Source organism: Furipterus horrens, unplaced genomic scaffold, assembly GCF_987537825.1.
Source record: "Furipterus horrens unplaced genomic scaffold, mFurHor1.1.pri manual_scaffold_5, whole genome shotgun sequence".
Taxonomy (NCBI): Eukaryota; Metazoa; Chordata; class Mammalia; order Chiroptera; family Furipteridae; genus Furipterus; species Furipterus horrens.
Window position 1 is genome coordinate 180,646,229 of NW_028327175.1, and position 25,457 is coordinate 180,671,685.

Here is a 25,457-nt window from a genome sequence, read left to right on the forward strand (position 1 = left end):
CTCTGTCCACCCCACTGGATACCCTGGTGTAGTTCAGGGTGGGAAGCTAGGAACCCAAGTTTAGTTTTGGGTTAGTGGGGAAGGAGAAGTTTGGATCAGGTTTCCAAGAATTTTCTCAATAATTCCACAGAGGTCAAGGGCTAACTCCAGGTGCCCCCCCTCTTTTGCCTCACTCCTCCCTTTCCTCAAATGCTCTTCCTCCCCCTCCCTCCATCATCTCTGCCCACCAACTCAGGTTTTGGCTCTTTCAACTGATAATGCAGTTTCCACACTCAGGACTGCCCTTCCCCTAGGTTCTTGGCACAGCCCTTGGGCTGCCACCGTTTCCCCTTGGGGGTCTTGTCCCCGCTGGGAAACCTGGGCCCTGAGCAGTGTCCACTGTGGCCTTCTGGGCTTTTAGGGCTCTGGGCCACCCCTCCGCACCAGAGGTTTAAGTAGGGAGATCAATAGCAAACAGTTGTAATGATCTAATTAATTATGGCAAAATTAAAAGCGAGTACAAAATCAATCTCTGATGGTGTTGAAGATGGAATTCAATTGAGAGCCCATCTGTGCACCCCCTCGACCGTATAAATATGCAGCCCAAGGACAGATCTAATGGCTGGGCCTTTCTGGGAACCTCTCTCCCCCTTTCTTCCTCTCCTGCACAAGGCTTCCCTCTCCCCCACTTTGGATCTATTTTGCCTCCTGCCCCCATCCCTCCTTCCCTCCCTGTCCCGTCTGCTCAGGCTCCCACACTCCCACTTTTCCACTTTCCCTCTTGCAAGGCGGCTCTCCCTGCCTTGCAGGCCTGAGGTGCATGGACCTGGTTCCCAGTCCCGGCAAGTCTCCCAGAAGAAGCAGCTGACCCCCTTCACAGCACCTCAGGAAGGAGAAGGCAGAGCGGTGAGGGCATCCTTGACCGCCTGTCAGGGTCCTCATCCCAACTTTCCTGTCGCTCGCGACGCTCCAGAAGGGACCAGGGAGCTTACCCAGTAGCAGCTCTCTCCGGCATCCGTGGCAGAGAGGCAGGAAGACTAGACGCGCACTGTACTCCCTTTCCCTGCACACCCCCCCCCCTGCTTTTACCGCACTCCCGCCTTTCGAGGTTTGGGGAAGGGTGGGGAGGAGCTGCGGAACTGGGCCGGAGGAAAGCTGTTTCTGAGAGAAGGAAACCGCTGTTCCCTTTGAGGCTGCCCCTCCGAGCTTTGGAGTCTTCCGCCCTCAGAGCCGCCTTCTCTCTTTCTCTTTTCACTGTCCCCTCCCGCTCCTCTGCCCCTGGTCTCTTTCTTATAAGTGTCTGGCTGGGGCACAGCTCCCCTGGGGGCCCCTGGTCCCCCCAGACGGGCTCCACTCCCCCTTTCGGCCCCATCCGGCTAATTCAAAATGATGACACACGCGCGCGAGCGAGCCTGCCTGGCAGATAGATGCCCTGGCGCAACCGCCTCACCCGGGTTTGCGATGGATGCGGGTTTTATTTAGTGTTGCTGAACCTGTTTCAGAGTAGCGAAAACCAACAGGTAAAGGGGGAGGGAAGAGAGAGGGGAGAGAATCAGCAACGAGGTCAATTGTGGTCTTTGGCCATCACCACCTATACCCCCAGAACCATAAAAACAAGATATTTAATGTCCTCCCTTTTATTCTTCTGGCCTGTCCCAGCTGGCTCTTCAGCTCCCTGTCCCTGGTCCCCTGCCTCTCCCTACTGGGGCCCTGAGCCCACTCCCTGGCCCACACCGAGTTCCCACGGTTCTTTCTGCCCTCTGAGACCCCTTCCCCTCCTTGGTCCTGCCGAAGGGCCCTCAGAGCCTGGGGGAGACACAGCCTGACGCCTCACCCGCCTCTTTCCCAAGCCTCCTCACGCTGTTATTAATTGCTGTGTTGACCTGCAGGATTGATTGGCCGCCCCTCTGGAAGAGGCTCCGGAGGCCTTGGCCTCGGAGCAGCCTCAGCTGAGGGCAGAGGGAGAAGGGGGAGGTGCTGGACACGGGTCCTGTGCTCCTAACTCAGCCCCGCCTGGGACACAGCTGTTTGTCTAGACACCCTTCTCTAACCCCCTGACACACACACCTTTTACACATCCTTACAACACTCAAACACACACTCTCACGATCCCCTCACCAATAGATGTTCAGCCCCCAAGGAGACACATAAGAAATCCTCCTTAATTGATTTAGAAATTGAAAGAGGCTTCTTCCATACATTAGTCAGTTTCTTCAATACATTCGTTAGCAGCGGGTCTAGACCTCCCCGCCGGTCCAGACGTGATGGATCGAACTACTGGGACTCGGGCTTTTCTGTCCGAGATTCACTTTGCATCTACCCCCCACCCACCCCAAGAAGAGTTACCGAAAGTTAAGAAATATTCCTGGATACGGATAACCTTTAAAGTCTCAAACCAAAGCACTTTTCCAGAAAGAGCCTGTGCCCGGACTCCTGAGGGATTCTGTTCAGCCCTTTTGTTTCAAGTTCGGGGGTTGGACGGCTCTGGACTGTGGAGGCTGGAGGGCAGAGGCTTGCAGCCGCCGGGCCAGGGGTCTAATCCAACAGCGAAGGCCCTCCCCCGCCTGCCTACCCCGCGCGCGCGCGCGCAAATGCACGCACACACTTACACGGCACCCCCCTCCCAGCCACAGCAACACCCTATACCCCGACCCCACGCCGACGGGCAAGAACCCATGCAGGAGTGAGCCCCTGGGACGTCTGACTCCATGCTGGAGTGGGCGGAGGCGGCAGGAGTAGAACCCGGCGGGTCCCCCGAGAGCCCTCTCTCCTTGGTTCTCTCCCTGTCTCACCAGCCCCTTTCTCCCCTGTTTTCCCCTCTCCCCTCCGCTCCGGTCCTTTGTCTGCAGCCACTTCGCGGCGCCGAGCAGCCCGTTCCCGCCTGGGCGGCCCTGCCATTCGCTGCCCAGGGTCGTTGGCGGGTGCCCCCTTCCTTACCCGCTCCCGGCTCTGGCGCGTTCTCCGCCTGCTCCTCACGCCTGCACAGCTGCTGGCAGAGGAGAAAGGGAGTGCGGGCGCCGCGGATGGATCCGAGAGTAGATTTGGTGCTTGCTCGTAACTCTGGGACAACTCAGCCCGCCGGGCTTCTCCCGCCCTTCTCCAACTGTTCTTCGGCGCCGCAGAGCCGAGCGCCCTCGCCCGCTTTTGGTCCCTTCCTTTCCTTGTACAGTGGCTGTAGCTATTTCCCTCCCCTCCCCATCTAGAGTTGCGATCCCCGTGCCCAGCACTCCGTTCCTTTTCGGCTGCCCCTTGCTACCACCTGCCTCCTTACTCCGCACCCCCCTTCGTCGTGGTGGCCGTGACGGATAGCCTCTGGGACGTCCAGGCCCACTGGTACGTCTCCCTCCACCGGAGCCAGGTCAGGCTGCGGGCTCAAGGCCTGGCTGAGAAAAGGGTTAATCATTACTTCGCCACGGTCACTCAGCCTCACTCGGTCTCTCTCACCCCGGCTTGGGGAGGAACCTGGGAAGGAGTCCTTGGCCGGGTGGTAACCTCGGCTTCTCCCATACCAGCCCCTGCAGGCCTTCCAGAGACAGGTGTCTTCTCCGTTTCCTCAGCACCCCTTTCCGTCCTTTTCTTCCCCGCCCTCTCCCCCTCCAGCCTCCCCTTGGTCAGGCCTCCCCGCACCCATATCATCTCCGCTCTGGCTTTGGCAGGTTGACTGCAGGTCCTGGGAGGACCAACTTTCTTTGTTCGGAACCCACTGGACGGGATTTTCTTCCCCAGGTATCTGCCAACGGGCCAGCTCCTCATGACGGTATTGGCAGACTCGCCTAAAGGGGACTGCGCTGGAGGCCACAATTAACCCGGCTGTTGGGGTGGGGGTGGAGGAGTTTAACTGATCCTCTGGCAGCTGCGCTGGTGCAGTGGGGCAAGTGTGCAGGAAGAAGTGGTAATGGAGGAGTGTCAGGATAGATAGCAGAGTGGTAAACGTGGACAGAGTATGGTATAGTCAATGGAAAGGGGAAAAAAGTTGTGAAAGAGAGGAACACAGGAAGGGAGACAGTGAGGGATCCTCTAGTTACCTTTATAGGATAGAAACTGGGTGGAAAATACCATCCCCTGCCTTGCCTGAATGCTCAGATCCCTCCCTTCCCTCTTTGTGCAAGGTTAAGGGTTCAGAAAGCTAGGCACTTATTCCTTCATCTACTATGGAAATGTTTTGTATTCAAAATGCTTTCCTATTGGCTAGCTCCACAGAGTAGGCAAGACAAGTGTAATTATCCCTATTTTACAGGTGAAAAAACTGAGGCTCAAAGAGACATAGGGGCTGTGTAGGTGGTGGCTGCTGCTCCTTCCCATGGGCTGTGGAGCAAGTGGTCCTTTTATCTGTGCAGAGGTCCCTGTGTGGGGGGAGAGCGGGGAAGGAGATGAAGGGACAGGCTGTGTTCAGGTTTGACCAGGGCCTCACTGGTTCTCTTGTCCTCCGTCCCCGCTTCCCAGTAGCTTTTTCTCTGTTGGACAGAGCCTTCCACTCCTACTCTATAGACCTGCTGGCTTAGTTTCTCCTGGCTTGACTATTTTTACTGCTCCCCAGTAAGGTGGCCCACCAGCGGCAGCCCACCTGGCAGGCCCCGGCTGCTAAGGGGTGGCTTTGGTGGTCAAGTAGCTTACATCATCGGTTCCTTTCAAAGGGGCTGTGAGGGACCGAGCGGGTCGCTAGGACCTCTGGTGAGAAGTCAGGTTAAAGGGGGAGGGGCCAGAGATGATAAAGGCACAGCACTGTGCCCAGCCACCACTGGACCAACAGACCAGGAGGCCAGGGCAGGCGGGAATCTGGCCCCCCGGGCTTCATGCAGGGAGCCCAAATATTGGGAACAAAAGCGGGAAAAGAAAAGTGAGAGCAGGAGGGAGAGAGGGAGCAAGGGAGGGAGTGAGGAAGCAGAAATTAGGGGGTCTTAGATGAAAAAAAAGAAGAAAGTAGCTTTAGGGGGAATGTGCCATGGAGTGTGAAATTGCAGCCCATGGTGCTCCATATTGTACCAGAAGCTCTTCCAAAAAAAAAAAAAAAAAAAAAAAAGCCATCCTCCAACGAGACCAGAGGGCTAGGAAGGGGGAGGGACGGGGAGAGTATAGGGAGGAGGAGGGGAAAGGGCCAGGCGGGAGATGGTCTGGCAGAGCTGGAGAGGGGGCCGGATTCATGTGCCCACTGCCTGGAATCTGATCTCGGGAGTGTTCGTCTGGCGTGGGCCGGGATCCTTGGAGAGAGTTGGTCGCTGGCAGTCCCAGACTTGGATTGTCAGACGAACTTTATCTTCTTTTCTCTTTTTTGTGGTGGTGATGACTTCTAAAACTGGGAATAATTCTGAAAAGGAGCTCAGCTGGGAGCTGCTATTCTGCACTACCCTTTTCTCTTCCCTCCTCTATTTCTGCTTCTCTTCCCTTTGGACTAGTTTTCCCCCTTGGTTCTAAACAGCTTCTTTCCCCCCTGAACTTTAATGCATTTAATTTGGTCCGCGCTGTGGGAAGCATTTCCTAGGGAGATGCATTTAATTTCGGAATTTCTAATCCCCTCCCTAAGAGCCTCGGCCTTGGCTCCCTTTGCCGCTCCCCGGGAGGTGTCAGGAGTGGAAGGAGGAAGACAGACCCAGGCCAACAAAACTGGACATGGCTTGGGGGCTTTCTCGCTGCCTCAGCCTCCCTCCCCAGACCAAGCTGCCTTCCCAAACTACTCGAAGTCAGGGTCCTGCCTGTGGAGGGGAGGCTGAGATGCCTCTGCTTTTCCTCACCCGAGCAAAAAGCCCTGGGCCACGGAGGGGGAAACCGGAAAATGAGCAGAAGGATCGCAAAAGGAATGGGTGCAATTGGGGGTAAAGGAGAGGGTTTCTATGAGCCCTTTGCTTCATGCATAATCTGCCCAGAAACGCATTTTGGAGTTTGGGGTGCTAGTTGTACTTGGTTTGGCTTGGAGGCCTGTGCATGTGTACACTATGGGGGAGGTGAAAGGAGCTCAAGGGGGACCCCACCTCCTGCACACCTACACCCTGGAAGATCAGGCTCCAGACAACAGGAGACTCAGGCGGGCTGCATTTTTGCTGGAGAAAAGGAGGCAAGGGCGGGTGTGCTGGGCGTCAGGCAAGCCTGGCAGAGAAGAGAATGGAGAAGGTAAAGGAACAGAGATCCACAAGGAAGATTTATTGGGCAGATCAGATGCACAGAGGCGGCTAATGAAGCAAATCCCAAGATGGGTATCAGAGCAACTCCCCAAAAGTTTATTTGCCTTTAAATTTCCGCAGGGAGGCGGGAGCCTTGTTTGAAGTGTAAATGCCCCTAGGTTGGGGGGTGGAAGGGCTGCTTTGAAAACACCAGAGAGAAAAGGTTCATTTAGAGGCAAAAGGGAAAAGCAACCAACCCTGACAGGGCCAAGCCCGGGTTGTGTTTGGGGTTGGGTTGTTTTCTTTCTTTCTCTTTCTTTTCCTCTTTCCTCTTCTCTCTTCTTCCCTTTTTTCCTTTCTTGCTTTTTTCTTCTCTACTAGGCTCTATAGAAGAAGAAAGGGAAGAACAGGAAAGAGAGCATCAGAGGGAGAGGCCAGCCTTTCAGCCTGGAGCAGTAGAAGGCTGTCTTGGCTAAGATCACTAAGGAGCACGACTCTGACTTTCTAAATCCAGGACGGGCTAGAGCTAAGAAGGAAGCTGCCAGGGGCTGGTCTGGTGGGAGGGTGAGTGCCCAGCTAGTGCTGAGTGGAGAAAGGGTCCCAGGAGGGGCTGAGTTGGGTTGGAGTGGGTGGGTGGAGTTCTGGAACCTCAGGGGCTAGCTGTGAATTGGATTATCATGGAAAGGTTTTTACTTTTTTTGAAGTACATGTGAAGGATAGGTGTGTGAGTACAACTTCCAGTATAGTTTTGCATTAAGTCTCCTTTACAAGAGGTGAAACTCCCTCTTGCAAATGGCCTGTGGTCTGCACCCACACAGGGATGTGTTCAGCTGATTATAGAAAAATCCGAGTCAATGTGTGGAGGGGCTTCTGCCCACAATCTTGCTCCTCCAATAGTAGTACAGCCTCCCCAAGACAACTTCCTGGACCAACCTAGGAAGACATGGGGCAAAGGGCTCCTTGAGTTCTGAGTTCCTTTCAGTAAGGACCCTTCCTCAATGCTTCCTACCCCCCCCCCCAGGCACACCATCAATTCTGGGTTAATTACCTCCCTTGAAGAAAGCCCAACGCTGTACCAACTAATACCACCTGAGAGCCTTTTACTTCCAGGCTTGGGAGTGGGAGTCTTTCCCTTTCAGGCTATGAAAACTATTTTCCTTTTTCAGTCCCCACACGAAGTTAGTGCGTGTTCGTGGGGTTGTGAGGCCAAAGCAAACCCGGGAGCGCCATCTGCAGGTCTCGAGAGGAAGAGACTGACCTTCGGGGTTGGACCCTGGCGCCTTCAACCTCCCGCCCCTTCAACCTCCCGCCCCAGGGAATTAGCTTGGCCACCCAAGGAAAGTGGGGTTGGGGGCTGCGAGGGAGAAGGCAGGCGGGGACGGGTTTTTTTTTTTTCACCCTCCCAGAAGTTACTCCGCAGGTGGATTAAGCAGATCGACCTCAGTTGGATCTAGCAAGTAGGGCAATGCTAGGATCCCAGCAGGCCGGGTCTTCTAAGGACTGGGAGGCTCAGAATCCTGTCGGGCTGAGCCTGGCCCTAGCCCAGCAAGAAAATTAAAGGCACCCCAAAGCGCGGGTGCAACAGGCCCAGTAGGAGTCTCCTGGCTGAGTTGGGCGGGTGCTACCCCCATCTTAGCTGCCAACAAGCTTCTGGCCAGTGGGACCGTGGCGTGAGTCCGCGGCGCTTCGGCGGAAGCCAGGGTCCGCAGGCACGGGCCAGAGGAGCCTTGAGTCCGGGAAGCTGGAGCGCAGCGCGGGCTTCCCTGAACCGCCCTTCCGCAGACCCAGGGAAGCGGAGGGAGGGAGTGAAGGAGGGAGAGAGAGTTAAAACATCAGCTGAAGTGCCAAGATGATTTATGAGACGAGGGAAAATATTCCATAAAGATCTCCTGGATATTCTGTACTTAACCAGTTAGGAGACAAAGGGCTTCTCCTGCCTGGTGCGTGCGAGCGGACCCGTGCGAGCTAGAGAGCCAGCGCGAACGAGAGCTGCTGAGGCTGGACCGTTGACTCTGGTAGGAGCGGGGCTCGGCCAGGCGCCTGTGCTAGCTCCGGATCCGCGGAGCTGGCAGCGGGCGGCGCTTAGCCTCGCTCACGGCCTCTTCTCCCCAGCCGGGGAGAGCCATCCTTGGTCTCCCGCGTTCTCTGCCGCCAGCGACCAGTCGCTCTGCACTGTCTCCCTCCCCAAGCCCTCCTTCCGGGCTATCCCAAAGTCCAGGAACCGAGTCCTCGGGCTCTCCCACTGCCCGTTGGGTCCCACTGAGACAGGCGGGTCTTCGCCTTTGGTCTCCACCTTGATTCTAAACCGAGTGTTTTGGGCTGCCCGGATCCTGATGGGCAAGTGGGTGAGGGAAGCTCTACGCGCAGCCGCGCGTGGGACGGGAGACGACTAACTGCCAGGCACTTTGCCCCGGAATGAGAATTGGGGGTGCATGGGTGGGGAGGTACCTCAGGAGGGAAAGGGGAAAGGAAAGGACCTGCGAGAGGAAGGAAGAACAAGGAAGGAACGGAAGGGAACTCAGAGCGGACAGTAGAGGGGCTAAGCCTAGGGATGCGGACCCAGCTCGCGGCGGCATGGTCCATGCGGGCATTGGCCAGTGGATGGCAGGGCTGGGTGAGTTGGGACTTCCAGTCTGGCTTCCAAGCGCGGTGCGCTCCACGGCCCTCTGTCAATGCCTAAATATTCATTAGACTGTCCGCTCTTTATCCTTATCTAACGTTTATCTTATCGGCGAGTTTCGTTTCTCAGTGTAGTTTTAATCCCCGGCTCCCCTTCCTCCTCCCCGTGGCCTGTTCCCCTCCCTCCCTCTTCCTTCGCCCGCTGCTGCTCCTTCCTCCCTCCTGTTTCCCCCTCCCTTACCCTCCCCTCGCCGGCACCGGAGTGACAGGCGCGGGGCCCTCCTCGCCGAGGCTCGGGGCTCCGGCGCTGGCGAATCACAGAGTGGTGGAATCTATTGCCTTTGTCTGACAAGTCATCCATCTCCCAGCGCGGGGAGGGGGAGGGGGTCTGGAGGGGACTTTGCAGCTTTTAGAGAGAGACACACCGGGAGCCGAGGCTCCAGTCTCCGACCGAGTCTTCTTGCAGCCGCAACCCACCTGGGGCCAGCCCAGTGCTGCAGGCGCCGCTCGCTCCCTCCCTCCCTCTCGGCCCTTGGGCCGCGGCAGCGTGTGCCTGCCTTTTCCAGGGGTGGGGGCCCGGCTCGCACTCTCCCCTCCCGAAGGCGCCCTCCCAGACATCCCGAGGATTGCTACTTCTCTGCCAACTTCGCCAACTCACCAGCACTTGGAACGGCCCGACTCCCCGCCCGGCGCCCTCGGGCCACCCAGCTCCTCGCCCTCTCCGACTGCCGCCTCTCGGATGACCAGGTTCCACGGGAGCTGAGCGAGCCGCCTCCCGCTCCTAGCTTCAGTCCTGGCCTCAGCGGCTGCGCGCGCCATGCGCCTCCAAATCCCCCCGGCCGGGCCAGCCGCCTCGGGGCCATCCTGCTGACCGCCCAGCCCCGCGCCCCGACGGCGGGAAGTTGCGGGCGCTGCGGTTGCCGGTTCCCGCCGGCAAGGGACGAGTCCCCTCCGGGAGAGCAGCGCGGCGCCCCTCGACCCCGTGCGCCCTGCCGCAGCTGGGCGCCTGCTCACCCCCACCCCCATCGTCCCTCCCTTTTCTCCTCAAGTCCTGAAGTTGAGTTTGAGAGGCGACACGGCGGCGGCGGCCGCGCTGCTCCCGCTCCTCTGCCTCCCCATGGATATGCACTGCAAAGCAGATCCCTTCTCCGCGATGCACCGTGAGTACCGGCGCCCGGCTTCTGCTCCAGTTCGGGGCTTCCTGTCCCAATCCGGTTCCTTCCTGGCTCAGCCCTGACCCCCGGTTCTCAGGTCCCATCTTGGAGGCCAGGCTGGCTTCTCCCAGTCTCCCCTTTCGTTCTTCCTCTCTCATTTCCCAGTGTTTCTAAAGCCTTCAGTTTCTCCTGCTTTCTGTCACCCATACTTCTCCCCCTACCTGCCTTCCTAACCTCCCTAGTGCCCATCACCTTCCTTCCACCTGCTTCTTCTTAAGTCGTGGATCCACCCCCCACCCCCCTCCAGAAACCTCACTCCCTAGTCATCCTCTTGCCCTGGGCTGGGTGACTAATGGGCTGGCAGTTTTAAGGGTTTGTGTTGTGTTGTGATTTCTCTATCTTCTCTCTTCCTCCCTCTCCCTGTTGGCTTCCCCTCCTCCCTCCCCTCATCTCTACCTGTCTCCAACTTAGAGTGTAGTTGTCCAGGACCAGAATGGGAGCACCTGCAGCCTCGGTGTCAGGACAAACAGGCAGAAGAGTATGGGGGTGGGGTGCCCCCTTCTGACCTCAGCTCCCAGCATCTCCGTGCCCTGCCAGTCTAGCCAAGGCTTCTTGTAGACTGGTTTGAAATACTTCTTTCTTTTTCTTTTCTTTCCACCCTCCTTTCACTCTCTTTCTCCTATTCTCCTTGAGTTTGGAGTCTGAGATTGGCAGGATGTGGTGGTCATCTTTCTCCTCCTCTCCTGGGGAGATGCTCTAAAAACAAAGAGATGTTCCAAGGAGAAATCGAAGTCAGCAAGAGACGGAGTAGAGGAGCCTTACAGGAGGCACCTGGGCAGAGCAAGGCTCTGCTTCTAGTTCTGGAGGCTCCTTGCCCACCTTCCACTCCCTGGCGAGAACGGTTTCGCCAGTGACCTGGCCAGGGGGTAAGCAAAGAGGGAGAAAATACAGGAGAAAGAACAAAAGGAAGGCAAATGCCAAAGCTGGGGAGAAAGGAATGAGAAATCAAAACACGGGGAAGAAAATAAAAGAGAGAAAACAGAAAGGATGTGACCAAAAAAGAGTGGGGAGAAAAGAAATGAAAAAACAAGAAAAGGGAATTATTTTAATTAAATTTGAATTTAATTTTTGTCATATGTCTTTAGCTTGGAAAACAATTCAGAAATTTTGTCAGGTTTTTTAAAAGGTAAACAGATTCTAAATAAAGACATCTCCTTCGTAGATTAATAATTAAGGATGATTTGTAACTTTTCAGAGGGAAAGTTTTTAGAACTAGCTTGGATCTGTGCTTCAGACAAGAGAGCCGAAGATGGAGAGCAGAGTTTTTTCTCTGAGCATATATATATAGCGTTACAGGGGGAGCTTTAAAGAAATACCCCTGGGATAAAATGTATTTTCCTAAATAATATCCAAGCACAGGAAATCCGAGCCAGGGGCCGCGGGCTGCTGCGAGTCTCTGAGAGCCAAGCCAGAAACCCAGGCTTCTTTTCTGAGGGAGAGAAACCTGGTCGACACGCAGTCTTCGCCCAGCCCGCCTGCCTCTCGGCCCGGCTGCCTCTGCTCTCGCTCTCTGGCTGATGCCGCGGGGAACCTGCCGAATCCTGGCTGCCCACTGGGTGCTACGATGAAACCTAAAGGGGAGCAAGGCGAGCTGAAGGTGGTTGGAGGAAGGGAGAGACCGCGGCGCGGGCGGCGGGCGGCGGGCGACGGACTGGCCGGCAAGCCTCCGCAGCCGGAGTGGGCGCCGGCGGCAGTGGCGCATCCAGGCCCTACTCAGAGCCGGCTCCGGCCCCCAGCCCTGGACTCCCTCCCTGTCCCCTTCCATTCCCACCCCTTAGATTGGGGATGAGGGGCCGGGCCCAGAGCCCGGGGAGGCTGAATTATTCATCTTTAATCTGCCCGCAGCTGCCGCCTTTTCATACCGGTAACGCGAGTTCTCCCGGGGCCTAAATTATTGATGGTCGGGGTTTGGAGGGCGGGGAGGGGTGAGAAGTGGGGCTAGAGGTAGGGAGACCAGCAGAGATGGGGAGTAAAATAAGAGGTACCGGCCTTCCTCAGCTTCCAGATTCCGAGGCCTCTCCCCAGGGGTTTTGCCCGCCTGTGCTCTGGGTCCCCCCAGAAGGGGAAGGGAAAGAATTGAGCAGGATGCAGATGTCCCCGCTTTCTCCGAAAGTCGCCTGAGGCCAGTAGGGCAGGGGCTGCAGTTTGATGGCCCTATCCGGCCCAACTCGGCCGCTAGAAGTCTCTGCGCTTGGATTGATCAGTAACTGCGGCTGCGGGTTGATCGCTCTGGGTGCAGGATTTCTAGACTGCTTTAGGCCGGGGAGAATGGGGAGTCAGCAAGCGCCCTCAGGCCTGGCATCCGTTAACCACCTGAGCTCCGAGCTTGGAAGCCTGAGCTGGAGTCCGGTTGGAGACCCAGCGCCCTCCTCTTGGCCAAGCGAGCAAACGCCCTGCCGCGCCGTGTCCGAGCGCCTGCCAAGGTCTGAGAGGTCAGAAGGACAGGAGCTGGCCAGGGCTGGCTGCCCAGGGTTCCCCCTGAGCCCTCGGCCGGCCAGGGCGACCTGTACCAGGCGACCTGGGCGAGGCGGTGGGCCCCGAGCCTGGCGCAGCGCGGCAGGAGAGCCTTAGCAGCCTTCGTCCTGTAGCTGTTAACCCGCGCGGCGCGGCGCCGCTCACCGCTGCCTCCCTGTCTCTGAGCGCAGCAGACTCTGGGCACCTGCCTCTTTGGCCTTACCTCCTCCACCTGGCTTCCTTTGAACTTTAGACTGTAGGGAGGCGAGAGGGAAATATGGACCCCCAAATATCTGAAGATGGAAAACATAAAGGAAATGAAAGCTCTCGATCAAAAAAACAGAACAAAACAAAAACACAGAGAAAGAAGTAGAAAATCCCAATCCGATTAAAAATAAACACAAGAAAAAAGGTAGAGAGCAGAAGGGAGATGTCAGGGACTTGGGGATGTCAGGGACTTAGTGGTGTCCCTCTCTGTGTTCGGAGTCCTTACGTAGTCACCCGGACCCGGACCGTCTACAACACCCGCGCACACCGACAACTCCATTTTGCCTGCGGCTCAGGCGGGATCACGCGCCCCACAGGTTCCGTCCTCTGCCTGGCCCTTTCTTTCTTTAACATTCTTTCTGCCTGGCTAGCATTAATTCCCCCTTTGCTGTTTTTCCCCCTTCTCCCCTCTTTTCACTTCTCCTGCGTCTCCATTCCTTCCTTCACTTTCTCTCTTGTGTCCCACTGGTCTCTGAGCTGCGTTCTTTCCCAGCTCTCTGCCTAGCATTTGCGCTTCCGCGTCTCTACTAGCCCTCGAGTTCCAATACCTAATTCTCCGCGTTGTGCTCTGCGGGCCACCATTCTCCCGCGACTCCGGGAACATGCCCCATCTGCCCTGCCTGCTCCCTTCACAAGTCCTGGGCTGTGGGCCCTGACTAATGGCTGGTCCCTGCTGTGTGTGGGGTGTTGTGTTTTTTTCTTGTCTCTCCCCAGCAGGACACGGGGGTGTGAACCAGCTCGGGGGGGTGTTTGTGAATGGCCGGCCCCTACCCGACGTGGTGAGGCAGCGCATCGTGGAGCTAGCCCACCAGGGTGTGCGGCCCTGCGACATCTCCCGGCAGCTGCGGGTCAGCCACGGCTGTGTCAGCAAAATCCTGGGCAGGTGAGGGCCTCGGAGCTTCTGCCCCAGGGGGATGCCCTGCCTCCTTCCCCCACTGGCCCTGGGTTTCCAGCCTGAAAACTTGACTAAAAGTTGAGGATGCCAGGGAAAGAGGGAAGTGACTGACTCAGGGTATCTGGAGAGCTACTTTTGGAGAGGGCGCTCAGGTGGTGGCTGCGGCCCCTGGAGAGAGGTTAGAGTAGGGTCATCCAGCGCCTGCCCAGCTCTGGGAGGCAACTTAATTCCTGTCTACAGAAAAGGAGGGGGCATGTCTTTTAGCAGAGTTATACGGACTGGGGGATTGGAGGAATAGGGAGAGGAGCTAAAACAGGTACCGAAGAGGAGAAAACTTAGCATTGGGGAGGTGGAAGGAGGGTCTTGGTTCCCACAGAGGTTCTGCACTCAGTGGGAAAGGGCTGGAGGTGATGCCTCAGCGTTGGTCTGCCTGGGAGCCTGGGAGCGCAGTTCCTTCTGCTCTTCCCAAATGAAAGGTTGGGCTTTCAGTCCCAGGGGTGCTTGTTCAGGCTGGTGTGCACCCAGCCTCTGGCATGACTGCCTCCCAGAGGGAGTGTACCCCTTGTCCTCTCCCTCATCCTTCTCTGCAGCCCTCACCCTAGCCAAGCTCCCTTGGAAGCTGGCTTAGCCAAGCTGGGCTTTTTCCCTCTGTGCGGGCTGCCTCAGGCAGGAGAGTGGCTCAGCAGCTCTGGAACCTACCCCACCCTGCCCCTGCCCCTACCACCGCTGCTTCTCGCTGACCCCGCCGGCCTTCCCGGCGCAGGTACTACGAGACTGGCAGCATCAAGCCAGGAGTTATAGGTGGCTCCAAGCCCAAAGTGGCGACGCCCAAAGTGGTGGACAAGATTGCTGAATACAAGCGACAGAACCCAACTATGTTCGCCTGGGAAATCCGCGACCGGCTCCTGGCCGAGGGCATCTGCGACAATGACACAGTGCCCAGCGTCTCTTCCATCAACAGGTGAGCAAGCCACCTTGGGCTGCAGGGAAGGACTCCGGCTCCCAGCTCCTGCTCACCAGGGCACCCCAACACATGCTTTTGGGATCTTGGTTCTTTCTCCAGCCTCTGCACTTCCTCCCCACTCCCAGCCTCAAACCCTTTTGGGCATTGAGAGGAGACCTGGGAGGCAGAGAGACAGACAGACAGGGCTGTCTCCAGCTTAGGGCTGGGTATTCCCTGCCAGGCTTCTCTCGCCTGCGTCCTGGAAATGAATCCAAGTGTTTGTGGTAATTAAGACTCCAAGATTACGCGCCTCGGTATCTAGAGACAATCACAGCCCACAGCCTAAGCCTTTAAAATGACCAGTGTCTATTCATCGCCTCCAAACAGACTTCCCTTTCTAAAGGCATACTCCCTTCCCCAGGGGCAGCAGCCTGTCCTGGCTCCCCCACCCTCCCTGCCAACTCCCACAAAGCTTGCCTCCCCGGAGCCCAGGCCTTGCTAGCAAGGTTCACACCAATTTCCGGCCTACAAGCAGGAGTATCCAGGCCTATGGAGCGATTGCCAACCACTAGCCAGCAATTGGCAGGGACTAGAGAAGCTCGACAAGAGTAGGACACCAGTCAGGGAGGGAGAACTCAGGATTCTGAGGCTGAACCTTAGGAGATGCCTCTAACCACCTGGAGTGCCTGTGTCCAGGCCAGAGTACATTGATGGCAGGCTCAGGCACATGGGGACGATGCAGGCTAGAGTTAGCTTGACATATAATAGCAGAAGATAGTTAGTCTCCCAATCCCCAAACCTCTCCAGCATGTCCCCTGAAAGAATACATGTGTACACTTCATCCGTGTATGTACATTAAGCCAGTGTGCAGATATGTCTGTCTGTTGTGGGTACAGCTCACGTAAGCAGTAGTTGTATGCAGCAACCGAGACGGCTTCAACATCACAGAACTGTACAACCTGACATTAACAGAGACCCTGTATGAGTTCCAGATAACCTTGGCCAGTCTTTCAACACCTGCCCCCTATTTTAAAGCAAATCCCCAAATGAGATGAGGGTTAAGGGTTTCATACCCTTATTGTTCTTTGCATTCTTCATAGGCTCATTATCAGGACAACTAATAATTCAGATGGTGCCTTTTCCTGAAACTGGCATCGCGTGTCAAGGTTTTGTTTTTTAAAAAAAATATTTTGCAAATGATATGGAATTATCCCAAATCATCCTGAAAACAGCAGGTAGAATTAGCTGGTAGAATGTACCTTGGCTAAAGAAGATTCCCTCTGCCACACTTGTGCTGTAACGTACTGCAAGGCGACCCCAGAAATTATCCCAGTGTGTGCCATCTGTATTAAAATGGTTATTCAGTTATGATCAGGGTAACATAATACTGATCAGCTAATTATACACCCTCCGAAAACCTCCAGTTCCCTGGGCCTGGCTCAGCTAGGCATTGAAAGCATAGCCATTTGACATTCAGACACCTTCCAAAGGAGCTGGAGAAAGAGGCTGGTGGGTTGGGAGATGGATGAGTCTTTTGCATCTAAAAGCTAGAGGAGGAGTCTCTGGGGGGTGCTTTGGGTCTGAGGCGGGAGAGGTGGTTAGGGAAGGAAAGGGGACAAAGCATTGTTTTCTGGGCTATCTGGAGATTTAGCCTCTCGGTTGACTGTTGGTCTTTGGTGTGAGTTGAAACTGAGATCTTGGGAGGAGAGTGGCCCTGCTTGAGAAGCAATGGTGCTGGGACTAGGTGTTGGTGTTCTGGAGAATATTAGAGAGATATGTTGCTGTCAGTGATAGGATTTGCTCTGGAGGAACCCAAGACGTATACAGTTAAGGTGGTTTGCTTCTCTTGATGGGTGGAGAATTGGAACAATCAAGGCAGGTGTAGTGGCAGCACCCCTTGTCCAGCACCTTTTCTGTCACCCCTTCCTTCCCTCACCCCAAAAATATACTCTGTGTCACTGGCTGAGATGTTTTTGGAAGCTGGCTTAGGTAGAAGTTTGGGGATGCTCTCATCCTGAAAAGGCATGGAGAACAGGGGACAGGTGACCTCAAGATCAAGCTCTAAGAGGCCTTGGGAGTGCATCTGCCAGGGTTGGGAAAAAGTAGAGAAATGAGTCTTGGTTGAAATGAGAGTGCAGAAAGAATGGCCTCAACTTGACAGCTCTGACAGCTGCAGAATCTGCTCACTATGGAGCCCTATCACCTGAGGGGCACGGAGGCTCCCTTTGGGTGTGGAGAAATAGCCATCTGTGGGCAGGTGTTGCTATAGATGAAGAGGGAGTGGAAGGAGAGGAACGGGGAAGCCACCAGCAGCATGGGCAGGCAGCCCTGGGTCTACCGTTAGGCTTCCAAGCTTGTTTTGTCAATAAGGAGCAGTGAGGGTATTCTCCATTTTGCTTTGGGACAGAATCCTATCTTGGTTAATATTTTGGAAAGAATTCTGGGAGCTTCCCCCGTGTGCTGCTGAGTCGAGGCTGAGGGGATGCATCTGGGCCCCACACTCTTAGCTTCAGCCCTGCAGGTGCTTTGCTCTGAAGGGGAAAGGCTTATCCGAAATGTGTTGTTTCACCCTAAAGCCTGGTAAAGGCAGGTGTTTCTGCTGGTGCTGGTGATGTCAGGGACTTTGTGAATTCTCATTCTCTGTGGGAAGGGCCTGGAGATTTTCCCCTGTGCAGAAAGTGTGGTGTCTTGAGGTAAGAAGGCAGTTCTTGAGTTGAGAGGTTTACTGTGGGTAAGATGCCCACGTGTGTTTGGGTACTTTATAACCATTATGAGGAAGGGTGTGCATGTGCCGGTGGTTGGCAAGAAGGAAAGTCCACACATGCTCACCCACCTGAGCCAAATCATAAGGTTTTTCATATTCTTCTCCTCAAAACAGATGCTGTTGCCACACTTGAAATATGCTGTTATGGTTATAAACTAAATTGCTTTTTATGCTTTCAAAATGGTTTTGGCTTTCTCTGATTCTGTCATGATAAAGGTTAAGACAACCAACCCACACTCTCCATTAGCAATTCCTCATAGAAATACTTCTCTGAGCCAGTGGAGTAGGTCAGGGAGGCCTCCCACCCCAACCCCTACCTCCATCCGCAGAGATCACTGTCAAAAATCCAGAGGGTTGACTGGATTGCTTAGCATGTGGATCATTTCTTAGTATCTGCGTCATTCTCAATATTGGGTGACTGATCACTGAGCATGGAGTTACCAGTTCTTCAGCTTATACACTGTTGCTGTAGCAGGCTGGTGCTCATAAACAGGTGACTTGAGATTGAAACCTGGTGTGGGAAATTGCCTGGAGAGGGGAAGAGTTGGAGGAAGATCCATGCTACTAAAAGGGGCAAAGTCACCTAGTTACACTGCAATTGACTAGGTAGGAAGGACTTTCCTAATTATATGTCAAAGCCGTCTGGTTTGGCTGTTGCTCTGGGCAGTGAGAATACATCTCCTTTGAAAGAACAGGCACAAACTGCAGGAAGAATCTAGGGTTTCTGAAGATCCCCCAAGGGCAATTTCTGGGAATGAGCTGACAATAAGGCTACCCCTCTCCTAACTTTTTCAGCCTGCCCTACACAATTTGGGACCAGGGTACTCCCTGTTCCTAGATCTTTGGAGTGGACTCTTCCAGGGTCCATTTCTCATTGAACACCTGCTACCCACACTCTCTCTTAACCCTCTTTAGCTCTAAGTGAGCACATTCATTCTCTTAGCAGGGGAAACACTGGCTTTAAGAAGGCTCCAGCCCCAATGCTGTTAAAGAATTCCATCCTCTGTCATTCACAGGTCTTCCTCAGATCTCTGGCAGTGAGGTGACAGGGGTGTACCAGCTGTTCATTCAAAGACCTTTTCATATAAGCTGGGAGCCACTCATCCTAGTCAAGGGACTGCTGAGGACATATTTAGGGCTAGGGTTTTATCTCCCTCTCTGAAATTCAGGTTCTAGAACATTGCATGTTTGACTCTGGGACCTGGATTGGCATGAAGCTGAGCTCAACGCACAGCTTTTCATGCCATATCTTTATGCCCTTGCAGCTGTTTGGTGGTTGGGGTTTTGGTCTCATGGCAAAAAGCCAAGACAAGTTGATGGGCTAAGAAGCCTCCTCTGCACAGAAGAATGGGAGAAATAGGACAGAGAACTTGCCAGATTGGGTCACAAACAGCAAACACGCATGTCAGTTTCTATCTGAGAAGCCTTGCTCACCTGTCCCTCCCCAGAGGGGCTCTCCTGCTGCTGAGGAACATCTGAAACAGTCGTGACTGTTGGACCTCTTATTCCTTCACATGAGCTGGTGTTGTCTGTCTCAAAATTCATTTTCATTCTTAGTTATTTTAGACTTCTTGGCTAGCAGTTGTATCAGTCTATCTCCCTGTTGGCTAGCTCAGAGTGGGCGTTCAGTCCACAAAATGGCCTTCAGTTGAGAACGATGGCTGGTTGCCCTGAGTTCTTTCTTCAGCTAGCAACTCTTGGGAGGAGGCAGACAGGAAGGGTTATCCCTCATGAAAGCTCCAAGTGGGTTTTGGATGGTGATGCAAAGTGGAAAAGAAAGGGAAACCCCTAAATAAATAAATAAATGGTGTCCCAACTAGTCTGAGAACTCAATAAAACAATCACATCAAAATGAAGAGGCATAAATCTTGTGTCTGCACAGGTAACCCACTCAATTGCTTTTATTATCGCTCAGGCTGCCTCCATTTATTACCGTCCACAGCCTGGGCCATGGAGGTTGCACAGAGGGTGGTCTCCAATGCAGTCCTACACTCTGAGAGGCAACAATCAGCCCATACAGGCAGGGATTTCGATGGAGGCTGGGGAAGGGCCCATCTGTCTGCATGAAAACCAATCAATAACTCTGTAACCAGAGCCCTGTCACAGGGAAATGGACAACACAACAGTTCAATACAGGGGCCACAGGGGGAATTAGACAAGTGGAGATGGGGCCAGGCAAGAGTATCCCCTGGAGAAGGGAAACAGGGTGCCTGGAGAAGGGAGTATTGGGGAAGGAGTGAGGTATGGCAGGGGAGAGCATTGACTTTGTGAGCATATTGGCACAGGAGAGAATTATTGTGCAAAGTAGATCCAGGAGATGAAAGGCACCATTCGAAGTTGGGGTGAGAGGGAACAGTTGGAAAATGGACTTGTTTTGGTACACATGGGATCATGTGGTTGGTTGTGTGATGGTATGTGCTTGTGGACTATATACAGCTCGCAGAGAAAGAGTAGTGATGGTAGTAACTGGTGCAGAAGATAAACTAACGCTGTCCAACCACAAGGACGAAGAGTTTATACTCTGAAGAACCAGTTTCTTATGAGCTCACATGGGATAGATGTCCTGCTTCCCAGTCTTCTCAGTAGGACTGATGTAGGAACACCTTAAACCAGGGGTTCCATTGTCTGCTCCCAGCTTCCTAGATTTTAAGTTCTAGCTATGCTGCAACTTTGCTTTGTAATGCTCCGGTCCGTCCTTGTTGCTACCTGGAGTTGGAAGTTTGAATTCTTATAATAAAAGGAAACTATGTATAATGGAATGAATTTTTTCACTTCTTGTTCTTTAAAACAATGCAGTAAAGGGTGCTAATCTGGCCTGCACCTCCTTCCTTGATGCTTAAACCAGGTTCAGAGTTTAGATTTTGGCAAGAGAAGCAGTTACCACTATGGTCAATGCAGTTCACCCAGCAATGTGGTTGAGTCTAGAGAAGAGAGAAGGGGCCCTGACAGATCTGAGGAATGGGAAACAGTGTCACACAACCAATGGGAAAATTTGTTATTTGTTAAATATTAAACAGGTGGGAAATTAAATCACCTTGGCTTTATCTGTCTACCTGTCTGCTACTGGGTTGCGATGTTTTCTTGCTGTTGAACAGGTTATTCGTGTGGCGCTGTAAAGGTGCCATTTGAATATATTCATGATGGTTTCTAGGCATGGAGGTTGAAATCTTTGAGGGGTGTGTGTGTATGTGTGAGGGCACACCAACCTGTATTTGCTCTTTGGTGAAAGGGTTCTGAGGCCAAGAGGAAGAAAGGGAAGAAGGTCCATAGGATGTGACCTGAAGTCACAGACAAAGTCTGGGCACTTTGTCCTTGGGCCTATCAGGTCAATGAGGCAGTCACTGGGTCATTGGATAATTACGGGGCTGGGCCTAAGATTCTTAATTTCAGAATTTGGGCAAACTGGGGCCAATTTTCTTTCTCCTCCTTCTCCTTCTCCCCGCCCCCCCCCCTTTTTTCCTTTCTCTCTCTCTTTCTCTCTTTCTTTCTTTCTTATTTTTATTTGGCATTGTAATACTTCATAGTCCAGTTAGCCCCTAATAAGAAGGGGCTTTGCTGTAGTGATGCGACCCTTGTGATGGAGAGTTGTGTGATCAGCTGTCCATCTTCACTTCAACACTGGAGTCTTGGCCCAGTTGGCAAGACTAGTTAGGGACCAACCACATAAGCAACCAAAAAGATGTTCTTCCTGGTGGGTCCCCTCCCTATAGAGCTGTGGTGCAGTGACCCACCAAGGGTTGCAGATGCCCCAGTAGCAGGGATGGCAGAAGCACTGGGACACAATCACTGGCAGAGCTCTCCCAAGGGCTGGGCCCCAGTTCCATCCTCTGAAACCCTTCCCCAAGAATCCAGGTGCCAGGGAAATAGGGAAGAAACTATGTGTGAGAAACGCATAGCTGGAAATTGAGAAGGCTTGAATACCAGGAGCAGCATGATGGCAAAAGCAGATGCCTGGGGCCTCCTGAGGAGCGCTGGGCATAGGGGAGCTGTTGCGGGTGTGGGAAACAGCAGGAGAATGACCTGGCACTGGAAGAGAAGGAGCAAGGCCCCATGTAGTCCTGGGAACTCTCAAGGAGGGAAGGAAGGAGATAGAAAAGGCCATAGAGCCAGGTTCTTCTTGTAGCTCATCCTCAAAAGCCGCAGAAATAACTGGACTTTTTCTTTTGGTTTTTAAGAGCTAATGTGATAAGCATATATTTTCTATTTTTCATGTGTGTGTGACAGAGAAAGAAACAGAGTCTGAGAAACGGAGAGTCCTTGGCATTCTAGAGAGGTCAGGTTTATTGTGGGGATGTGAGCAGAGAGAAGCAATGCCCAAAAGTCCAGATAGACAAGAAACATGTTAGTGAGGGGCAGTGATAGAGAGGGGTCATGAGCACAGATCCCTCCAGGGGCCACGGCAGAAAAGGGCAGTGGGAGTGGCCACAGGAGATGAGACAGAGGCAGTGAGGGCTGGACAAACAGAAGCTGGAGTGCACAGGCCCAGCCTAGAGGCAGTAAGATTTGGTTTTTAAAACCTCTGTGCTAGCCAAATACAACTCATCTTCAGTCCTGATTCAATTTGTGGGCCAGCAGCCTGCAGCCCACAGTCTGCGTAACTGGATATAACTTATCTCCCTGCTTCAGACCAAAACAGTAACCTCAGTGCAAGTGCAGGGGGATGTGACATTTCCTGAGCTCCTTAGTCAAGAAGCCTTTGACAGAGGGAGTGATCTCCCTAGCTGGGGGAGGAGAGGACAAAATGTGGATGGAAAGGGGAGGACAAAATGAGACTGAGGACTGAAAGTGTGAGGAAGGAGGTGATGACGCTGAGAAGGAAAAGAGAGAGGTCTGGGAGCTGGCTCAGCCTGGACAGGTGTGTATGGTGAGAGTGCAGAGCAGGGAGCGATAGAAGCTTAAAAGGTGGGGTTGGATCTGTGCATCTAAGCCAAGGGCCTTTGGGAGCCCTGTGAAGTTTTGGAGATGGTTGGAGGGAGCCAGAGCTCTGGGCAGCTGGTAGACCAGGTTGACGGGAACAGAGGAGGCTCAGAGATGGTAAAGGAGAAAAGGGAGGCAGCCAGGGAGGAGGAAGGTGGCAAAGCAAAGGAAGTGGCATGGGAGGGTAAAGTCACAGGACCCGGAGCTCACGGCCGCTGCCTACATCAGGCAGCACACTGCAAAGCTGCCCAGCAGGAGCTGTGGGGCTGCTGCAGTGCGGTTGCTCTGACCTGGTCTGTGGCAGGAGGGCAGATGGGAAAGAAGCCAAGAGGAAGGGAGGCCCCCACATCCTGGGTGTTCCAGATTGGAGCCCCTTCTACTCGGGAGCCTCTGGACACTTTGCTCTGGACTTCCTCCTCTGCCCGCCTGAAGCTCTGCCCAAGTACCTCTGCAGTGAGCTCCCTCTGCAGCCATCCAGGAACAGAGGAAGCCAGAGGACATGACCAGCAGCTCCTGGCAGCTCTTGGCAGCTCCTGGCAGGAGGAGAAAGACTGTGACACAGGGCCACAGGCTGGAAAGGAAACTGTACCCACCTTGTAGGTACCATAAGGTCAAGAAATCAGAGAGAGGAAGGACTCGGGAGGATTGCAAGGAGAGAGATCAACAGTGTCCCTAGAGAGCTCCAACTGGGGGCAGCTTTCCCTGGTCCTGATGCTCCCTCTTGGCTCCAGGCTGTTTGCTGGGCTGATAAAGGAAACTGAAGGAAATCAGGACCCTCATGGGCAGTGTCCAGCTTGACAGGTCACAGAGATGGTCAGGAAGGAGATCCTCATTCTGCTCCTTATCCTGTGACCTTTCATCCTAATTCTAGAGAACAAGATGGTGCCTGCCTTGTGTATCATACCAAGAAAAGTTGGTGACTGTGTTGGTAGCGTCTATGTGGTTCTGTTCTGGAAAGAGTCTGTGGGCTCATGGTACCTAGCTGAGCATAGCATTCGTGCCCTGGGAAGCTGTCTAAGTGGTCCTGGCACTCCATGGGGGCTCTTAAAGGAGTCAGTCCTGTCAAACAGAGAGCTAGTGGTTCACTATTCAGAGGGCTTCCAGTTGAAGGGATTGTTTGGTCCCAGAACAAAAGGCTCTGCCATCACTTGGATGGCCTGCATGTTTGGGGTGTTAGCAAATGTTATTGGGAGAGTGTCGGGTTGAATAGATGGTAGTTGTCCTGCTGGGTTGATGAGTGGGGGTCCTGTCAGGTGCATAGAGGGTCTGGGCACATTCAGTGTGTGAGTACATACACATGCATTTGCTGTGCTGGAGGTGAGGGTGCAGAGCTGTGTGTGATGCCAGGGTGGCAGGTGGGAGTAACATGCTACTAGGAAAACAGGTAGCAACTGCTTGTTTGTGACTGCTGAGGTCCTCAAAGGGAGTGTGCATGCAGGTGGGGACAGAGACCAAACAAGTTATTTCCTTTATCATCTGCAGAGAGGATACCTCCCTTCCCTCTACCCATTGTATGTTTTCCTTCCTCTCCACCCTCATCATCGTCACACAGGTTAGCTGGTTTGGGTTAGGAGAGCAATCTCAGTAGACTCTAATGGAAGACTGAAGGGAATTTGATAAGATAAGGAAGGCCATCATTCCTCTGGGGACCAGTAGAGGTTTCATGTTCCCCCACTATGCTTTGCCTCCCTAAGGAGCTGCCACCCAGGGCAGGCGGCCTTCCCACTGACTGTAGCTGTCTGGCCTCTGGGAGAGCCAGAGAAAGGGAGGCATTCCCCAGGGTCAAGATTTGGGTTCCTTCCCCAGTTGCCAAGGGCCTGGGAGGGACAGTCTAACAGAGTGCCGGATGAGACAGGGAAAAATGGTAGAAGAGAGATGGTCGAAGGCAGGAGAAGAGAAGTGAGAGCCAGATGAGATTGACCTTGACCAGCCCTAGCAGGAACTTGATTTTTGGCTATATAAATGCACTGGCTGTGTGTATTAGGAATAAGGTTGTTTATTATTATTGTTATTATTATTAGGGAAGAGACTCTGAAGGCTTTAAGCCAGTGTTCTGGGCAGAGCACTCAGCTGTTTGCAGAAAGCACCACCTTGGTTCAGGTCCAGCTCCTCCTAGAAACAGTGTTCACCTCACTCTTACACCCCCTGCTTTCCCGCCCTGCACATACACATGTCCCTCTTCCCCAGTTCTCACCTCCCCTGAACTTGGCTCTGAGGACCAGCTAATTCCTGGCCCCAGGGTACAGCCTGGAAGGTGGTATAGACTCCTTAGGAGATGACCTCCCAGGATGGGTGCAAAAAAAAGTTGAGAAAAATTCATTTCATGGCCAGTGGCTGCTTAGAAAAGGCGATTCCGGCATACGAATGTGATAAATGTTAACTGAGCATTAATCGCATTAAAGAGGGCCCTATAAACTTTTCATTTCTAATTAAATTCATCCAGTGATGCTGCCCAAGCGAGTACTCTGGGCCTTTGTTTATGTGGAAAATTAAAATGCAAATACAGTGGGATTTATTTCCAGGAGTGGAGTGATGAGCTGGTCCCTCTGGCGACTGGTCTCCAGGTTTGTCAGGCCAGGTTACTGCTTCTTTGGAGTTACTGTCCCCCTTGGGACACATTCTGGTGTGAAGGGAGAGGCCAAAGTTCAAGGTCAAATAGAGTTAGAAATGAGGAGAAGGTGTTGAAAGAATTGAAGAGAAAGAAAAAAGACAATAGATGACCCAGAAGTATAGGGAGGTATTGGCCTGGTTTCTTACCCCCCCAGTTCACACTTCCAGGAGAAGAGTGCACCTCCCTGCCCCAAACACCTTGCTTGTGAATAATGTCATCAGTTTCCTCTGCAGCTCTGGGATGAAGGGTGTGCGTGGGAGGAAGAGATATTGGAGGAAGCCAGACTATGCATATATGGCCCTGGTCCTAAAAGAACTGAGCGGTCATTAGCAGGGAAGGCCCAGGGCTGGATTTATTTCCAGCAGTTTGAGGGTCAGCTTTCATCCATATTATGGTTTCACTGGGCTCTTCCTGCCAGTGCCAAGTGGCATTGACCTAGGGCAATGGAGCATAGTGGCACAAACTGAGGACGCTGTGCATGCACGCCCACATGCACACAGCCTTCTTGCACGTAGGGAGAGCCAGCCTCTCATAGAAATAAACAAATGTCCTTTAGTGCCATGATCCCTTTGATAAAAGTGATAACCCTAAATACTATTGAATGGAACGGTCTAAGTTTCCTATTTACTAAAACATAAATTAAGTTGAGTGGAGAGAAAACCTGGGTAAGAAAAATCATTTGGGTATATCAATAGAGAC

At 53.5% G+C, this 25,457-nt stretch overlaps 1 protein-coding gene and 1 long non-coding RNA gene across 5 annotated transcripts in view; one reads left to right on the forward strand and one right to left on the reverse strand.

Annotated features, from left to right (window-relative positions):
* Window positions 1-6,168: 6,168 nt before the first annotated feature.
* On the reverse strand, window positions 6,169-9,554 carry LOC150010508 (uncharacterized). Its single transcript, XR_016511242.1, has 2 exons — window positions 9,352-9,554; window positions 6,169-6,458 (listed from the first exon to the last, which is right to left on the reverse strand). It is a non-coding gene; the product is annotated as an uncharacterized LOC150010508 (long non-coding RNA).
* Window positions 9,555-9,795: 241 nt separating this feature from the next.
* Window positions 9,796-25,457, forward strand: part of PAX2 (paired box 2) — a 77,717-nt gene continuing 62,055 nt past the window's right edge. For 2 of the 4 annotated variants that reach the window (XM_090278414.1, XM_090278415.1), the window contains exons 1-3: window positions 9,796-9,853; window positions 13,343-13,511; window positions 14,287-14,484. In XM_090278414.1, coding sequence (XP_090134540.1) covers window positions 9,811-9,853; window positions 13,343-13,511; window positions 14,287-14,484 — 410 coding nt within the window. In that variant the 5' untranslated portion in view covers window positions 9,796-9,810. Of the gene's footprint in view, window positions 9,854-12,863; window positions 13,512-14,286; window positions 14,485-25,457 lie in introns of those variants that run through there. The other 2 variants (XM_090278411.1, XM_090278413.1) reach the window with 1 other exon arrangement.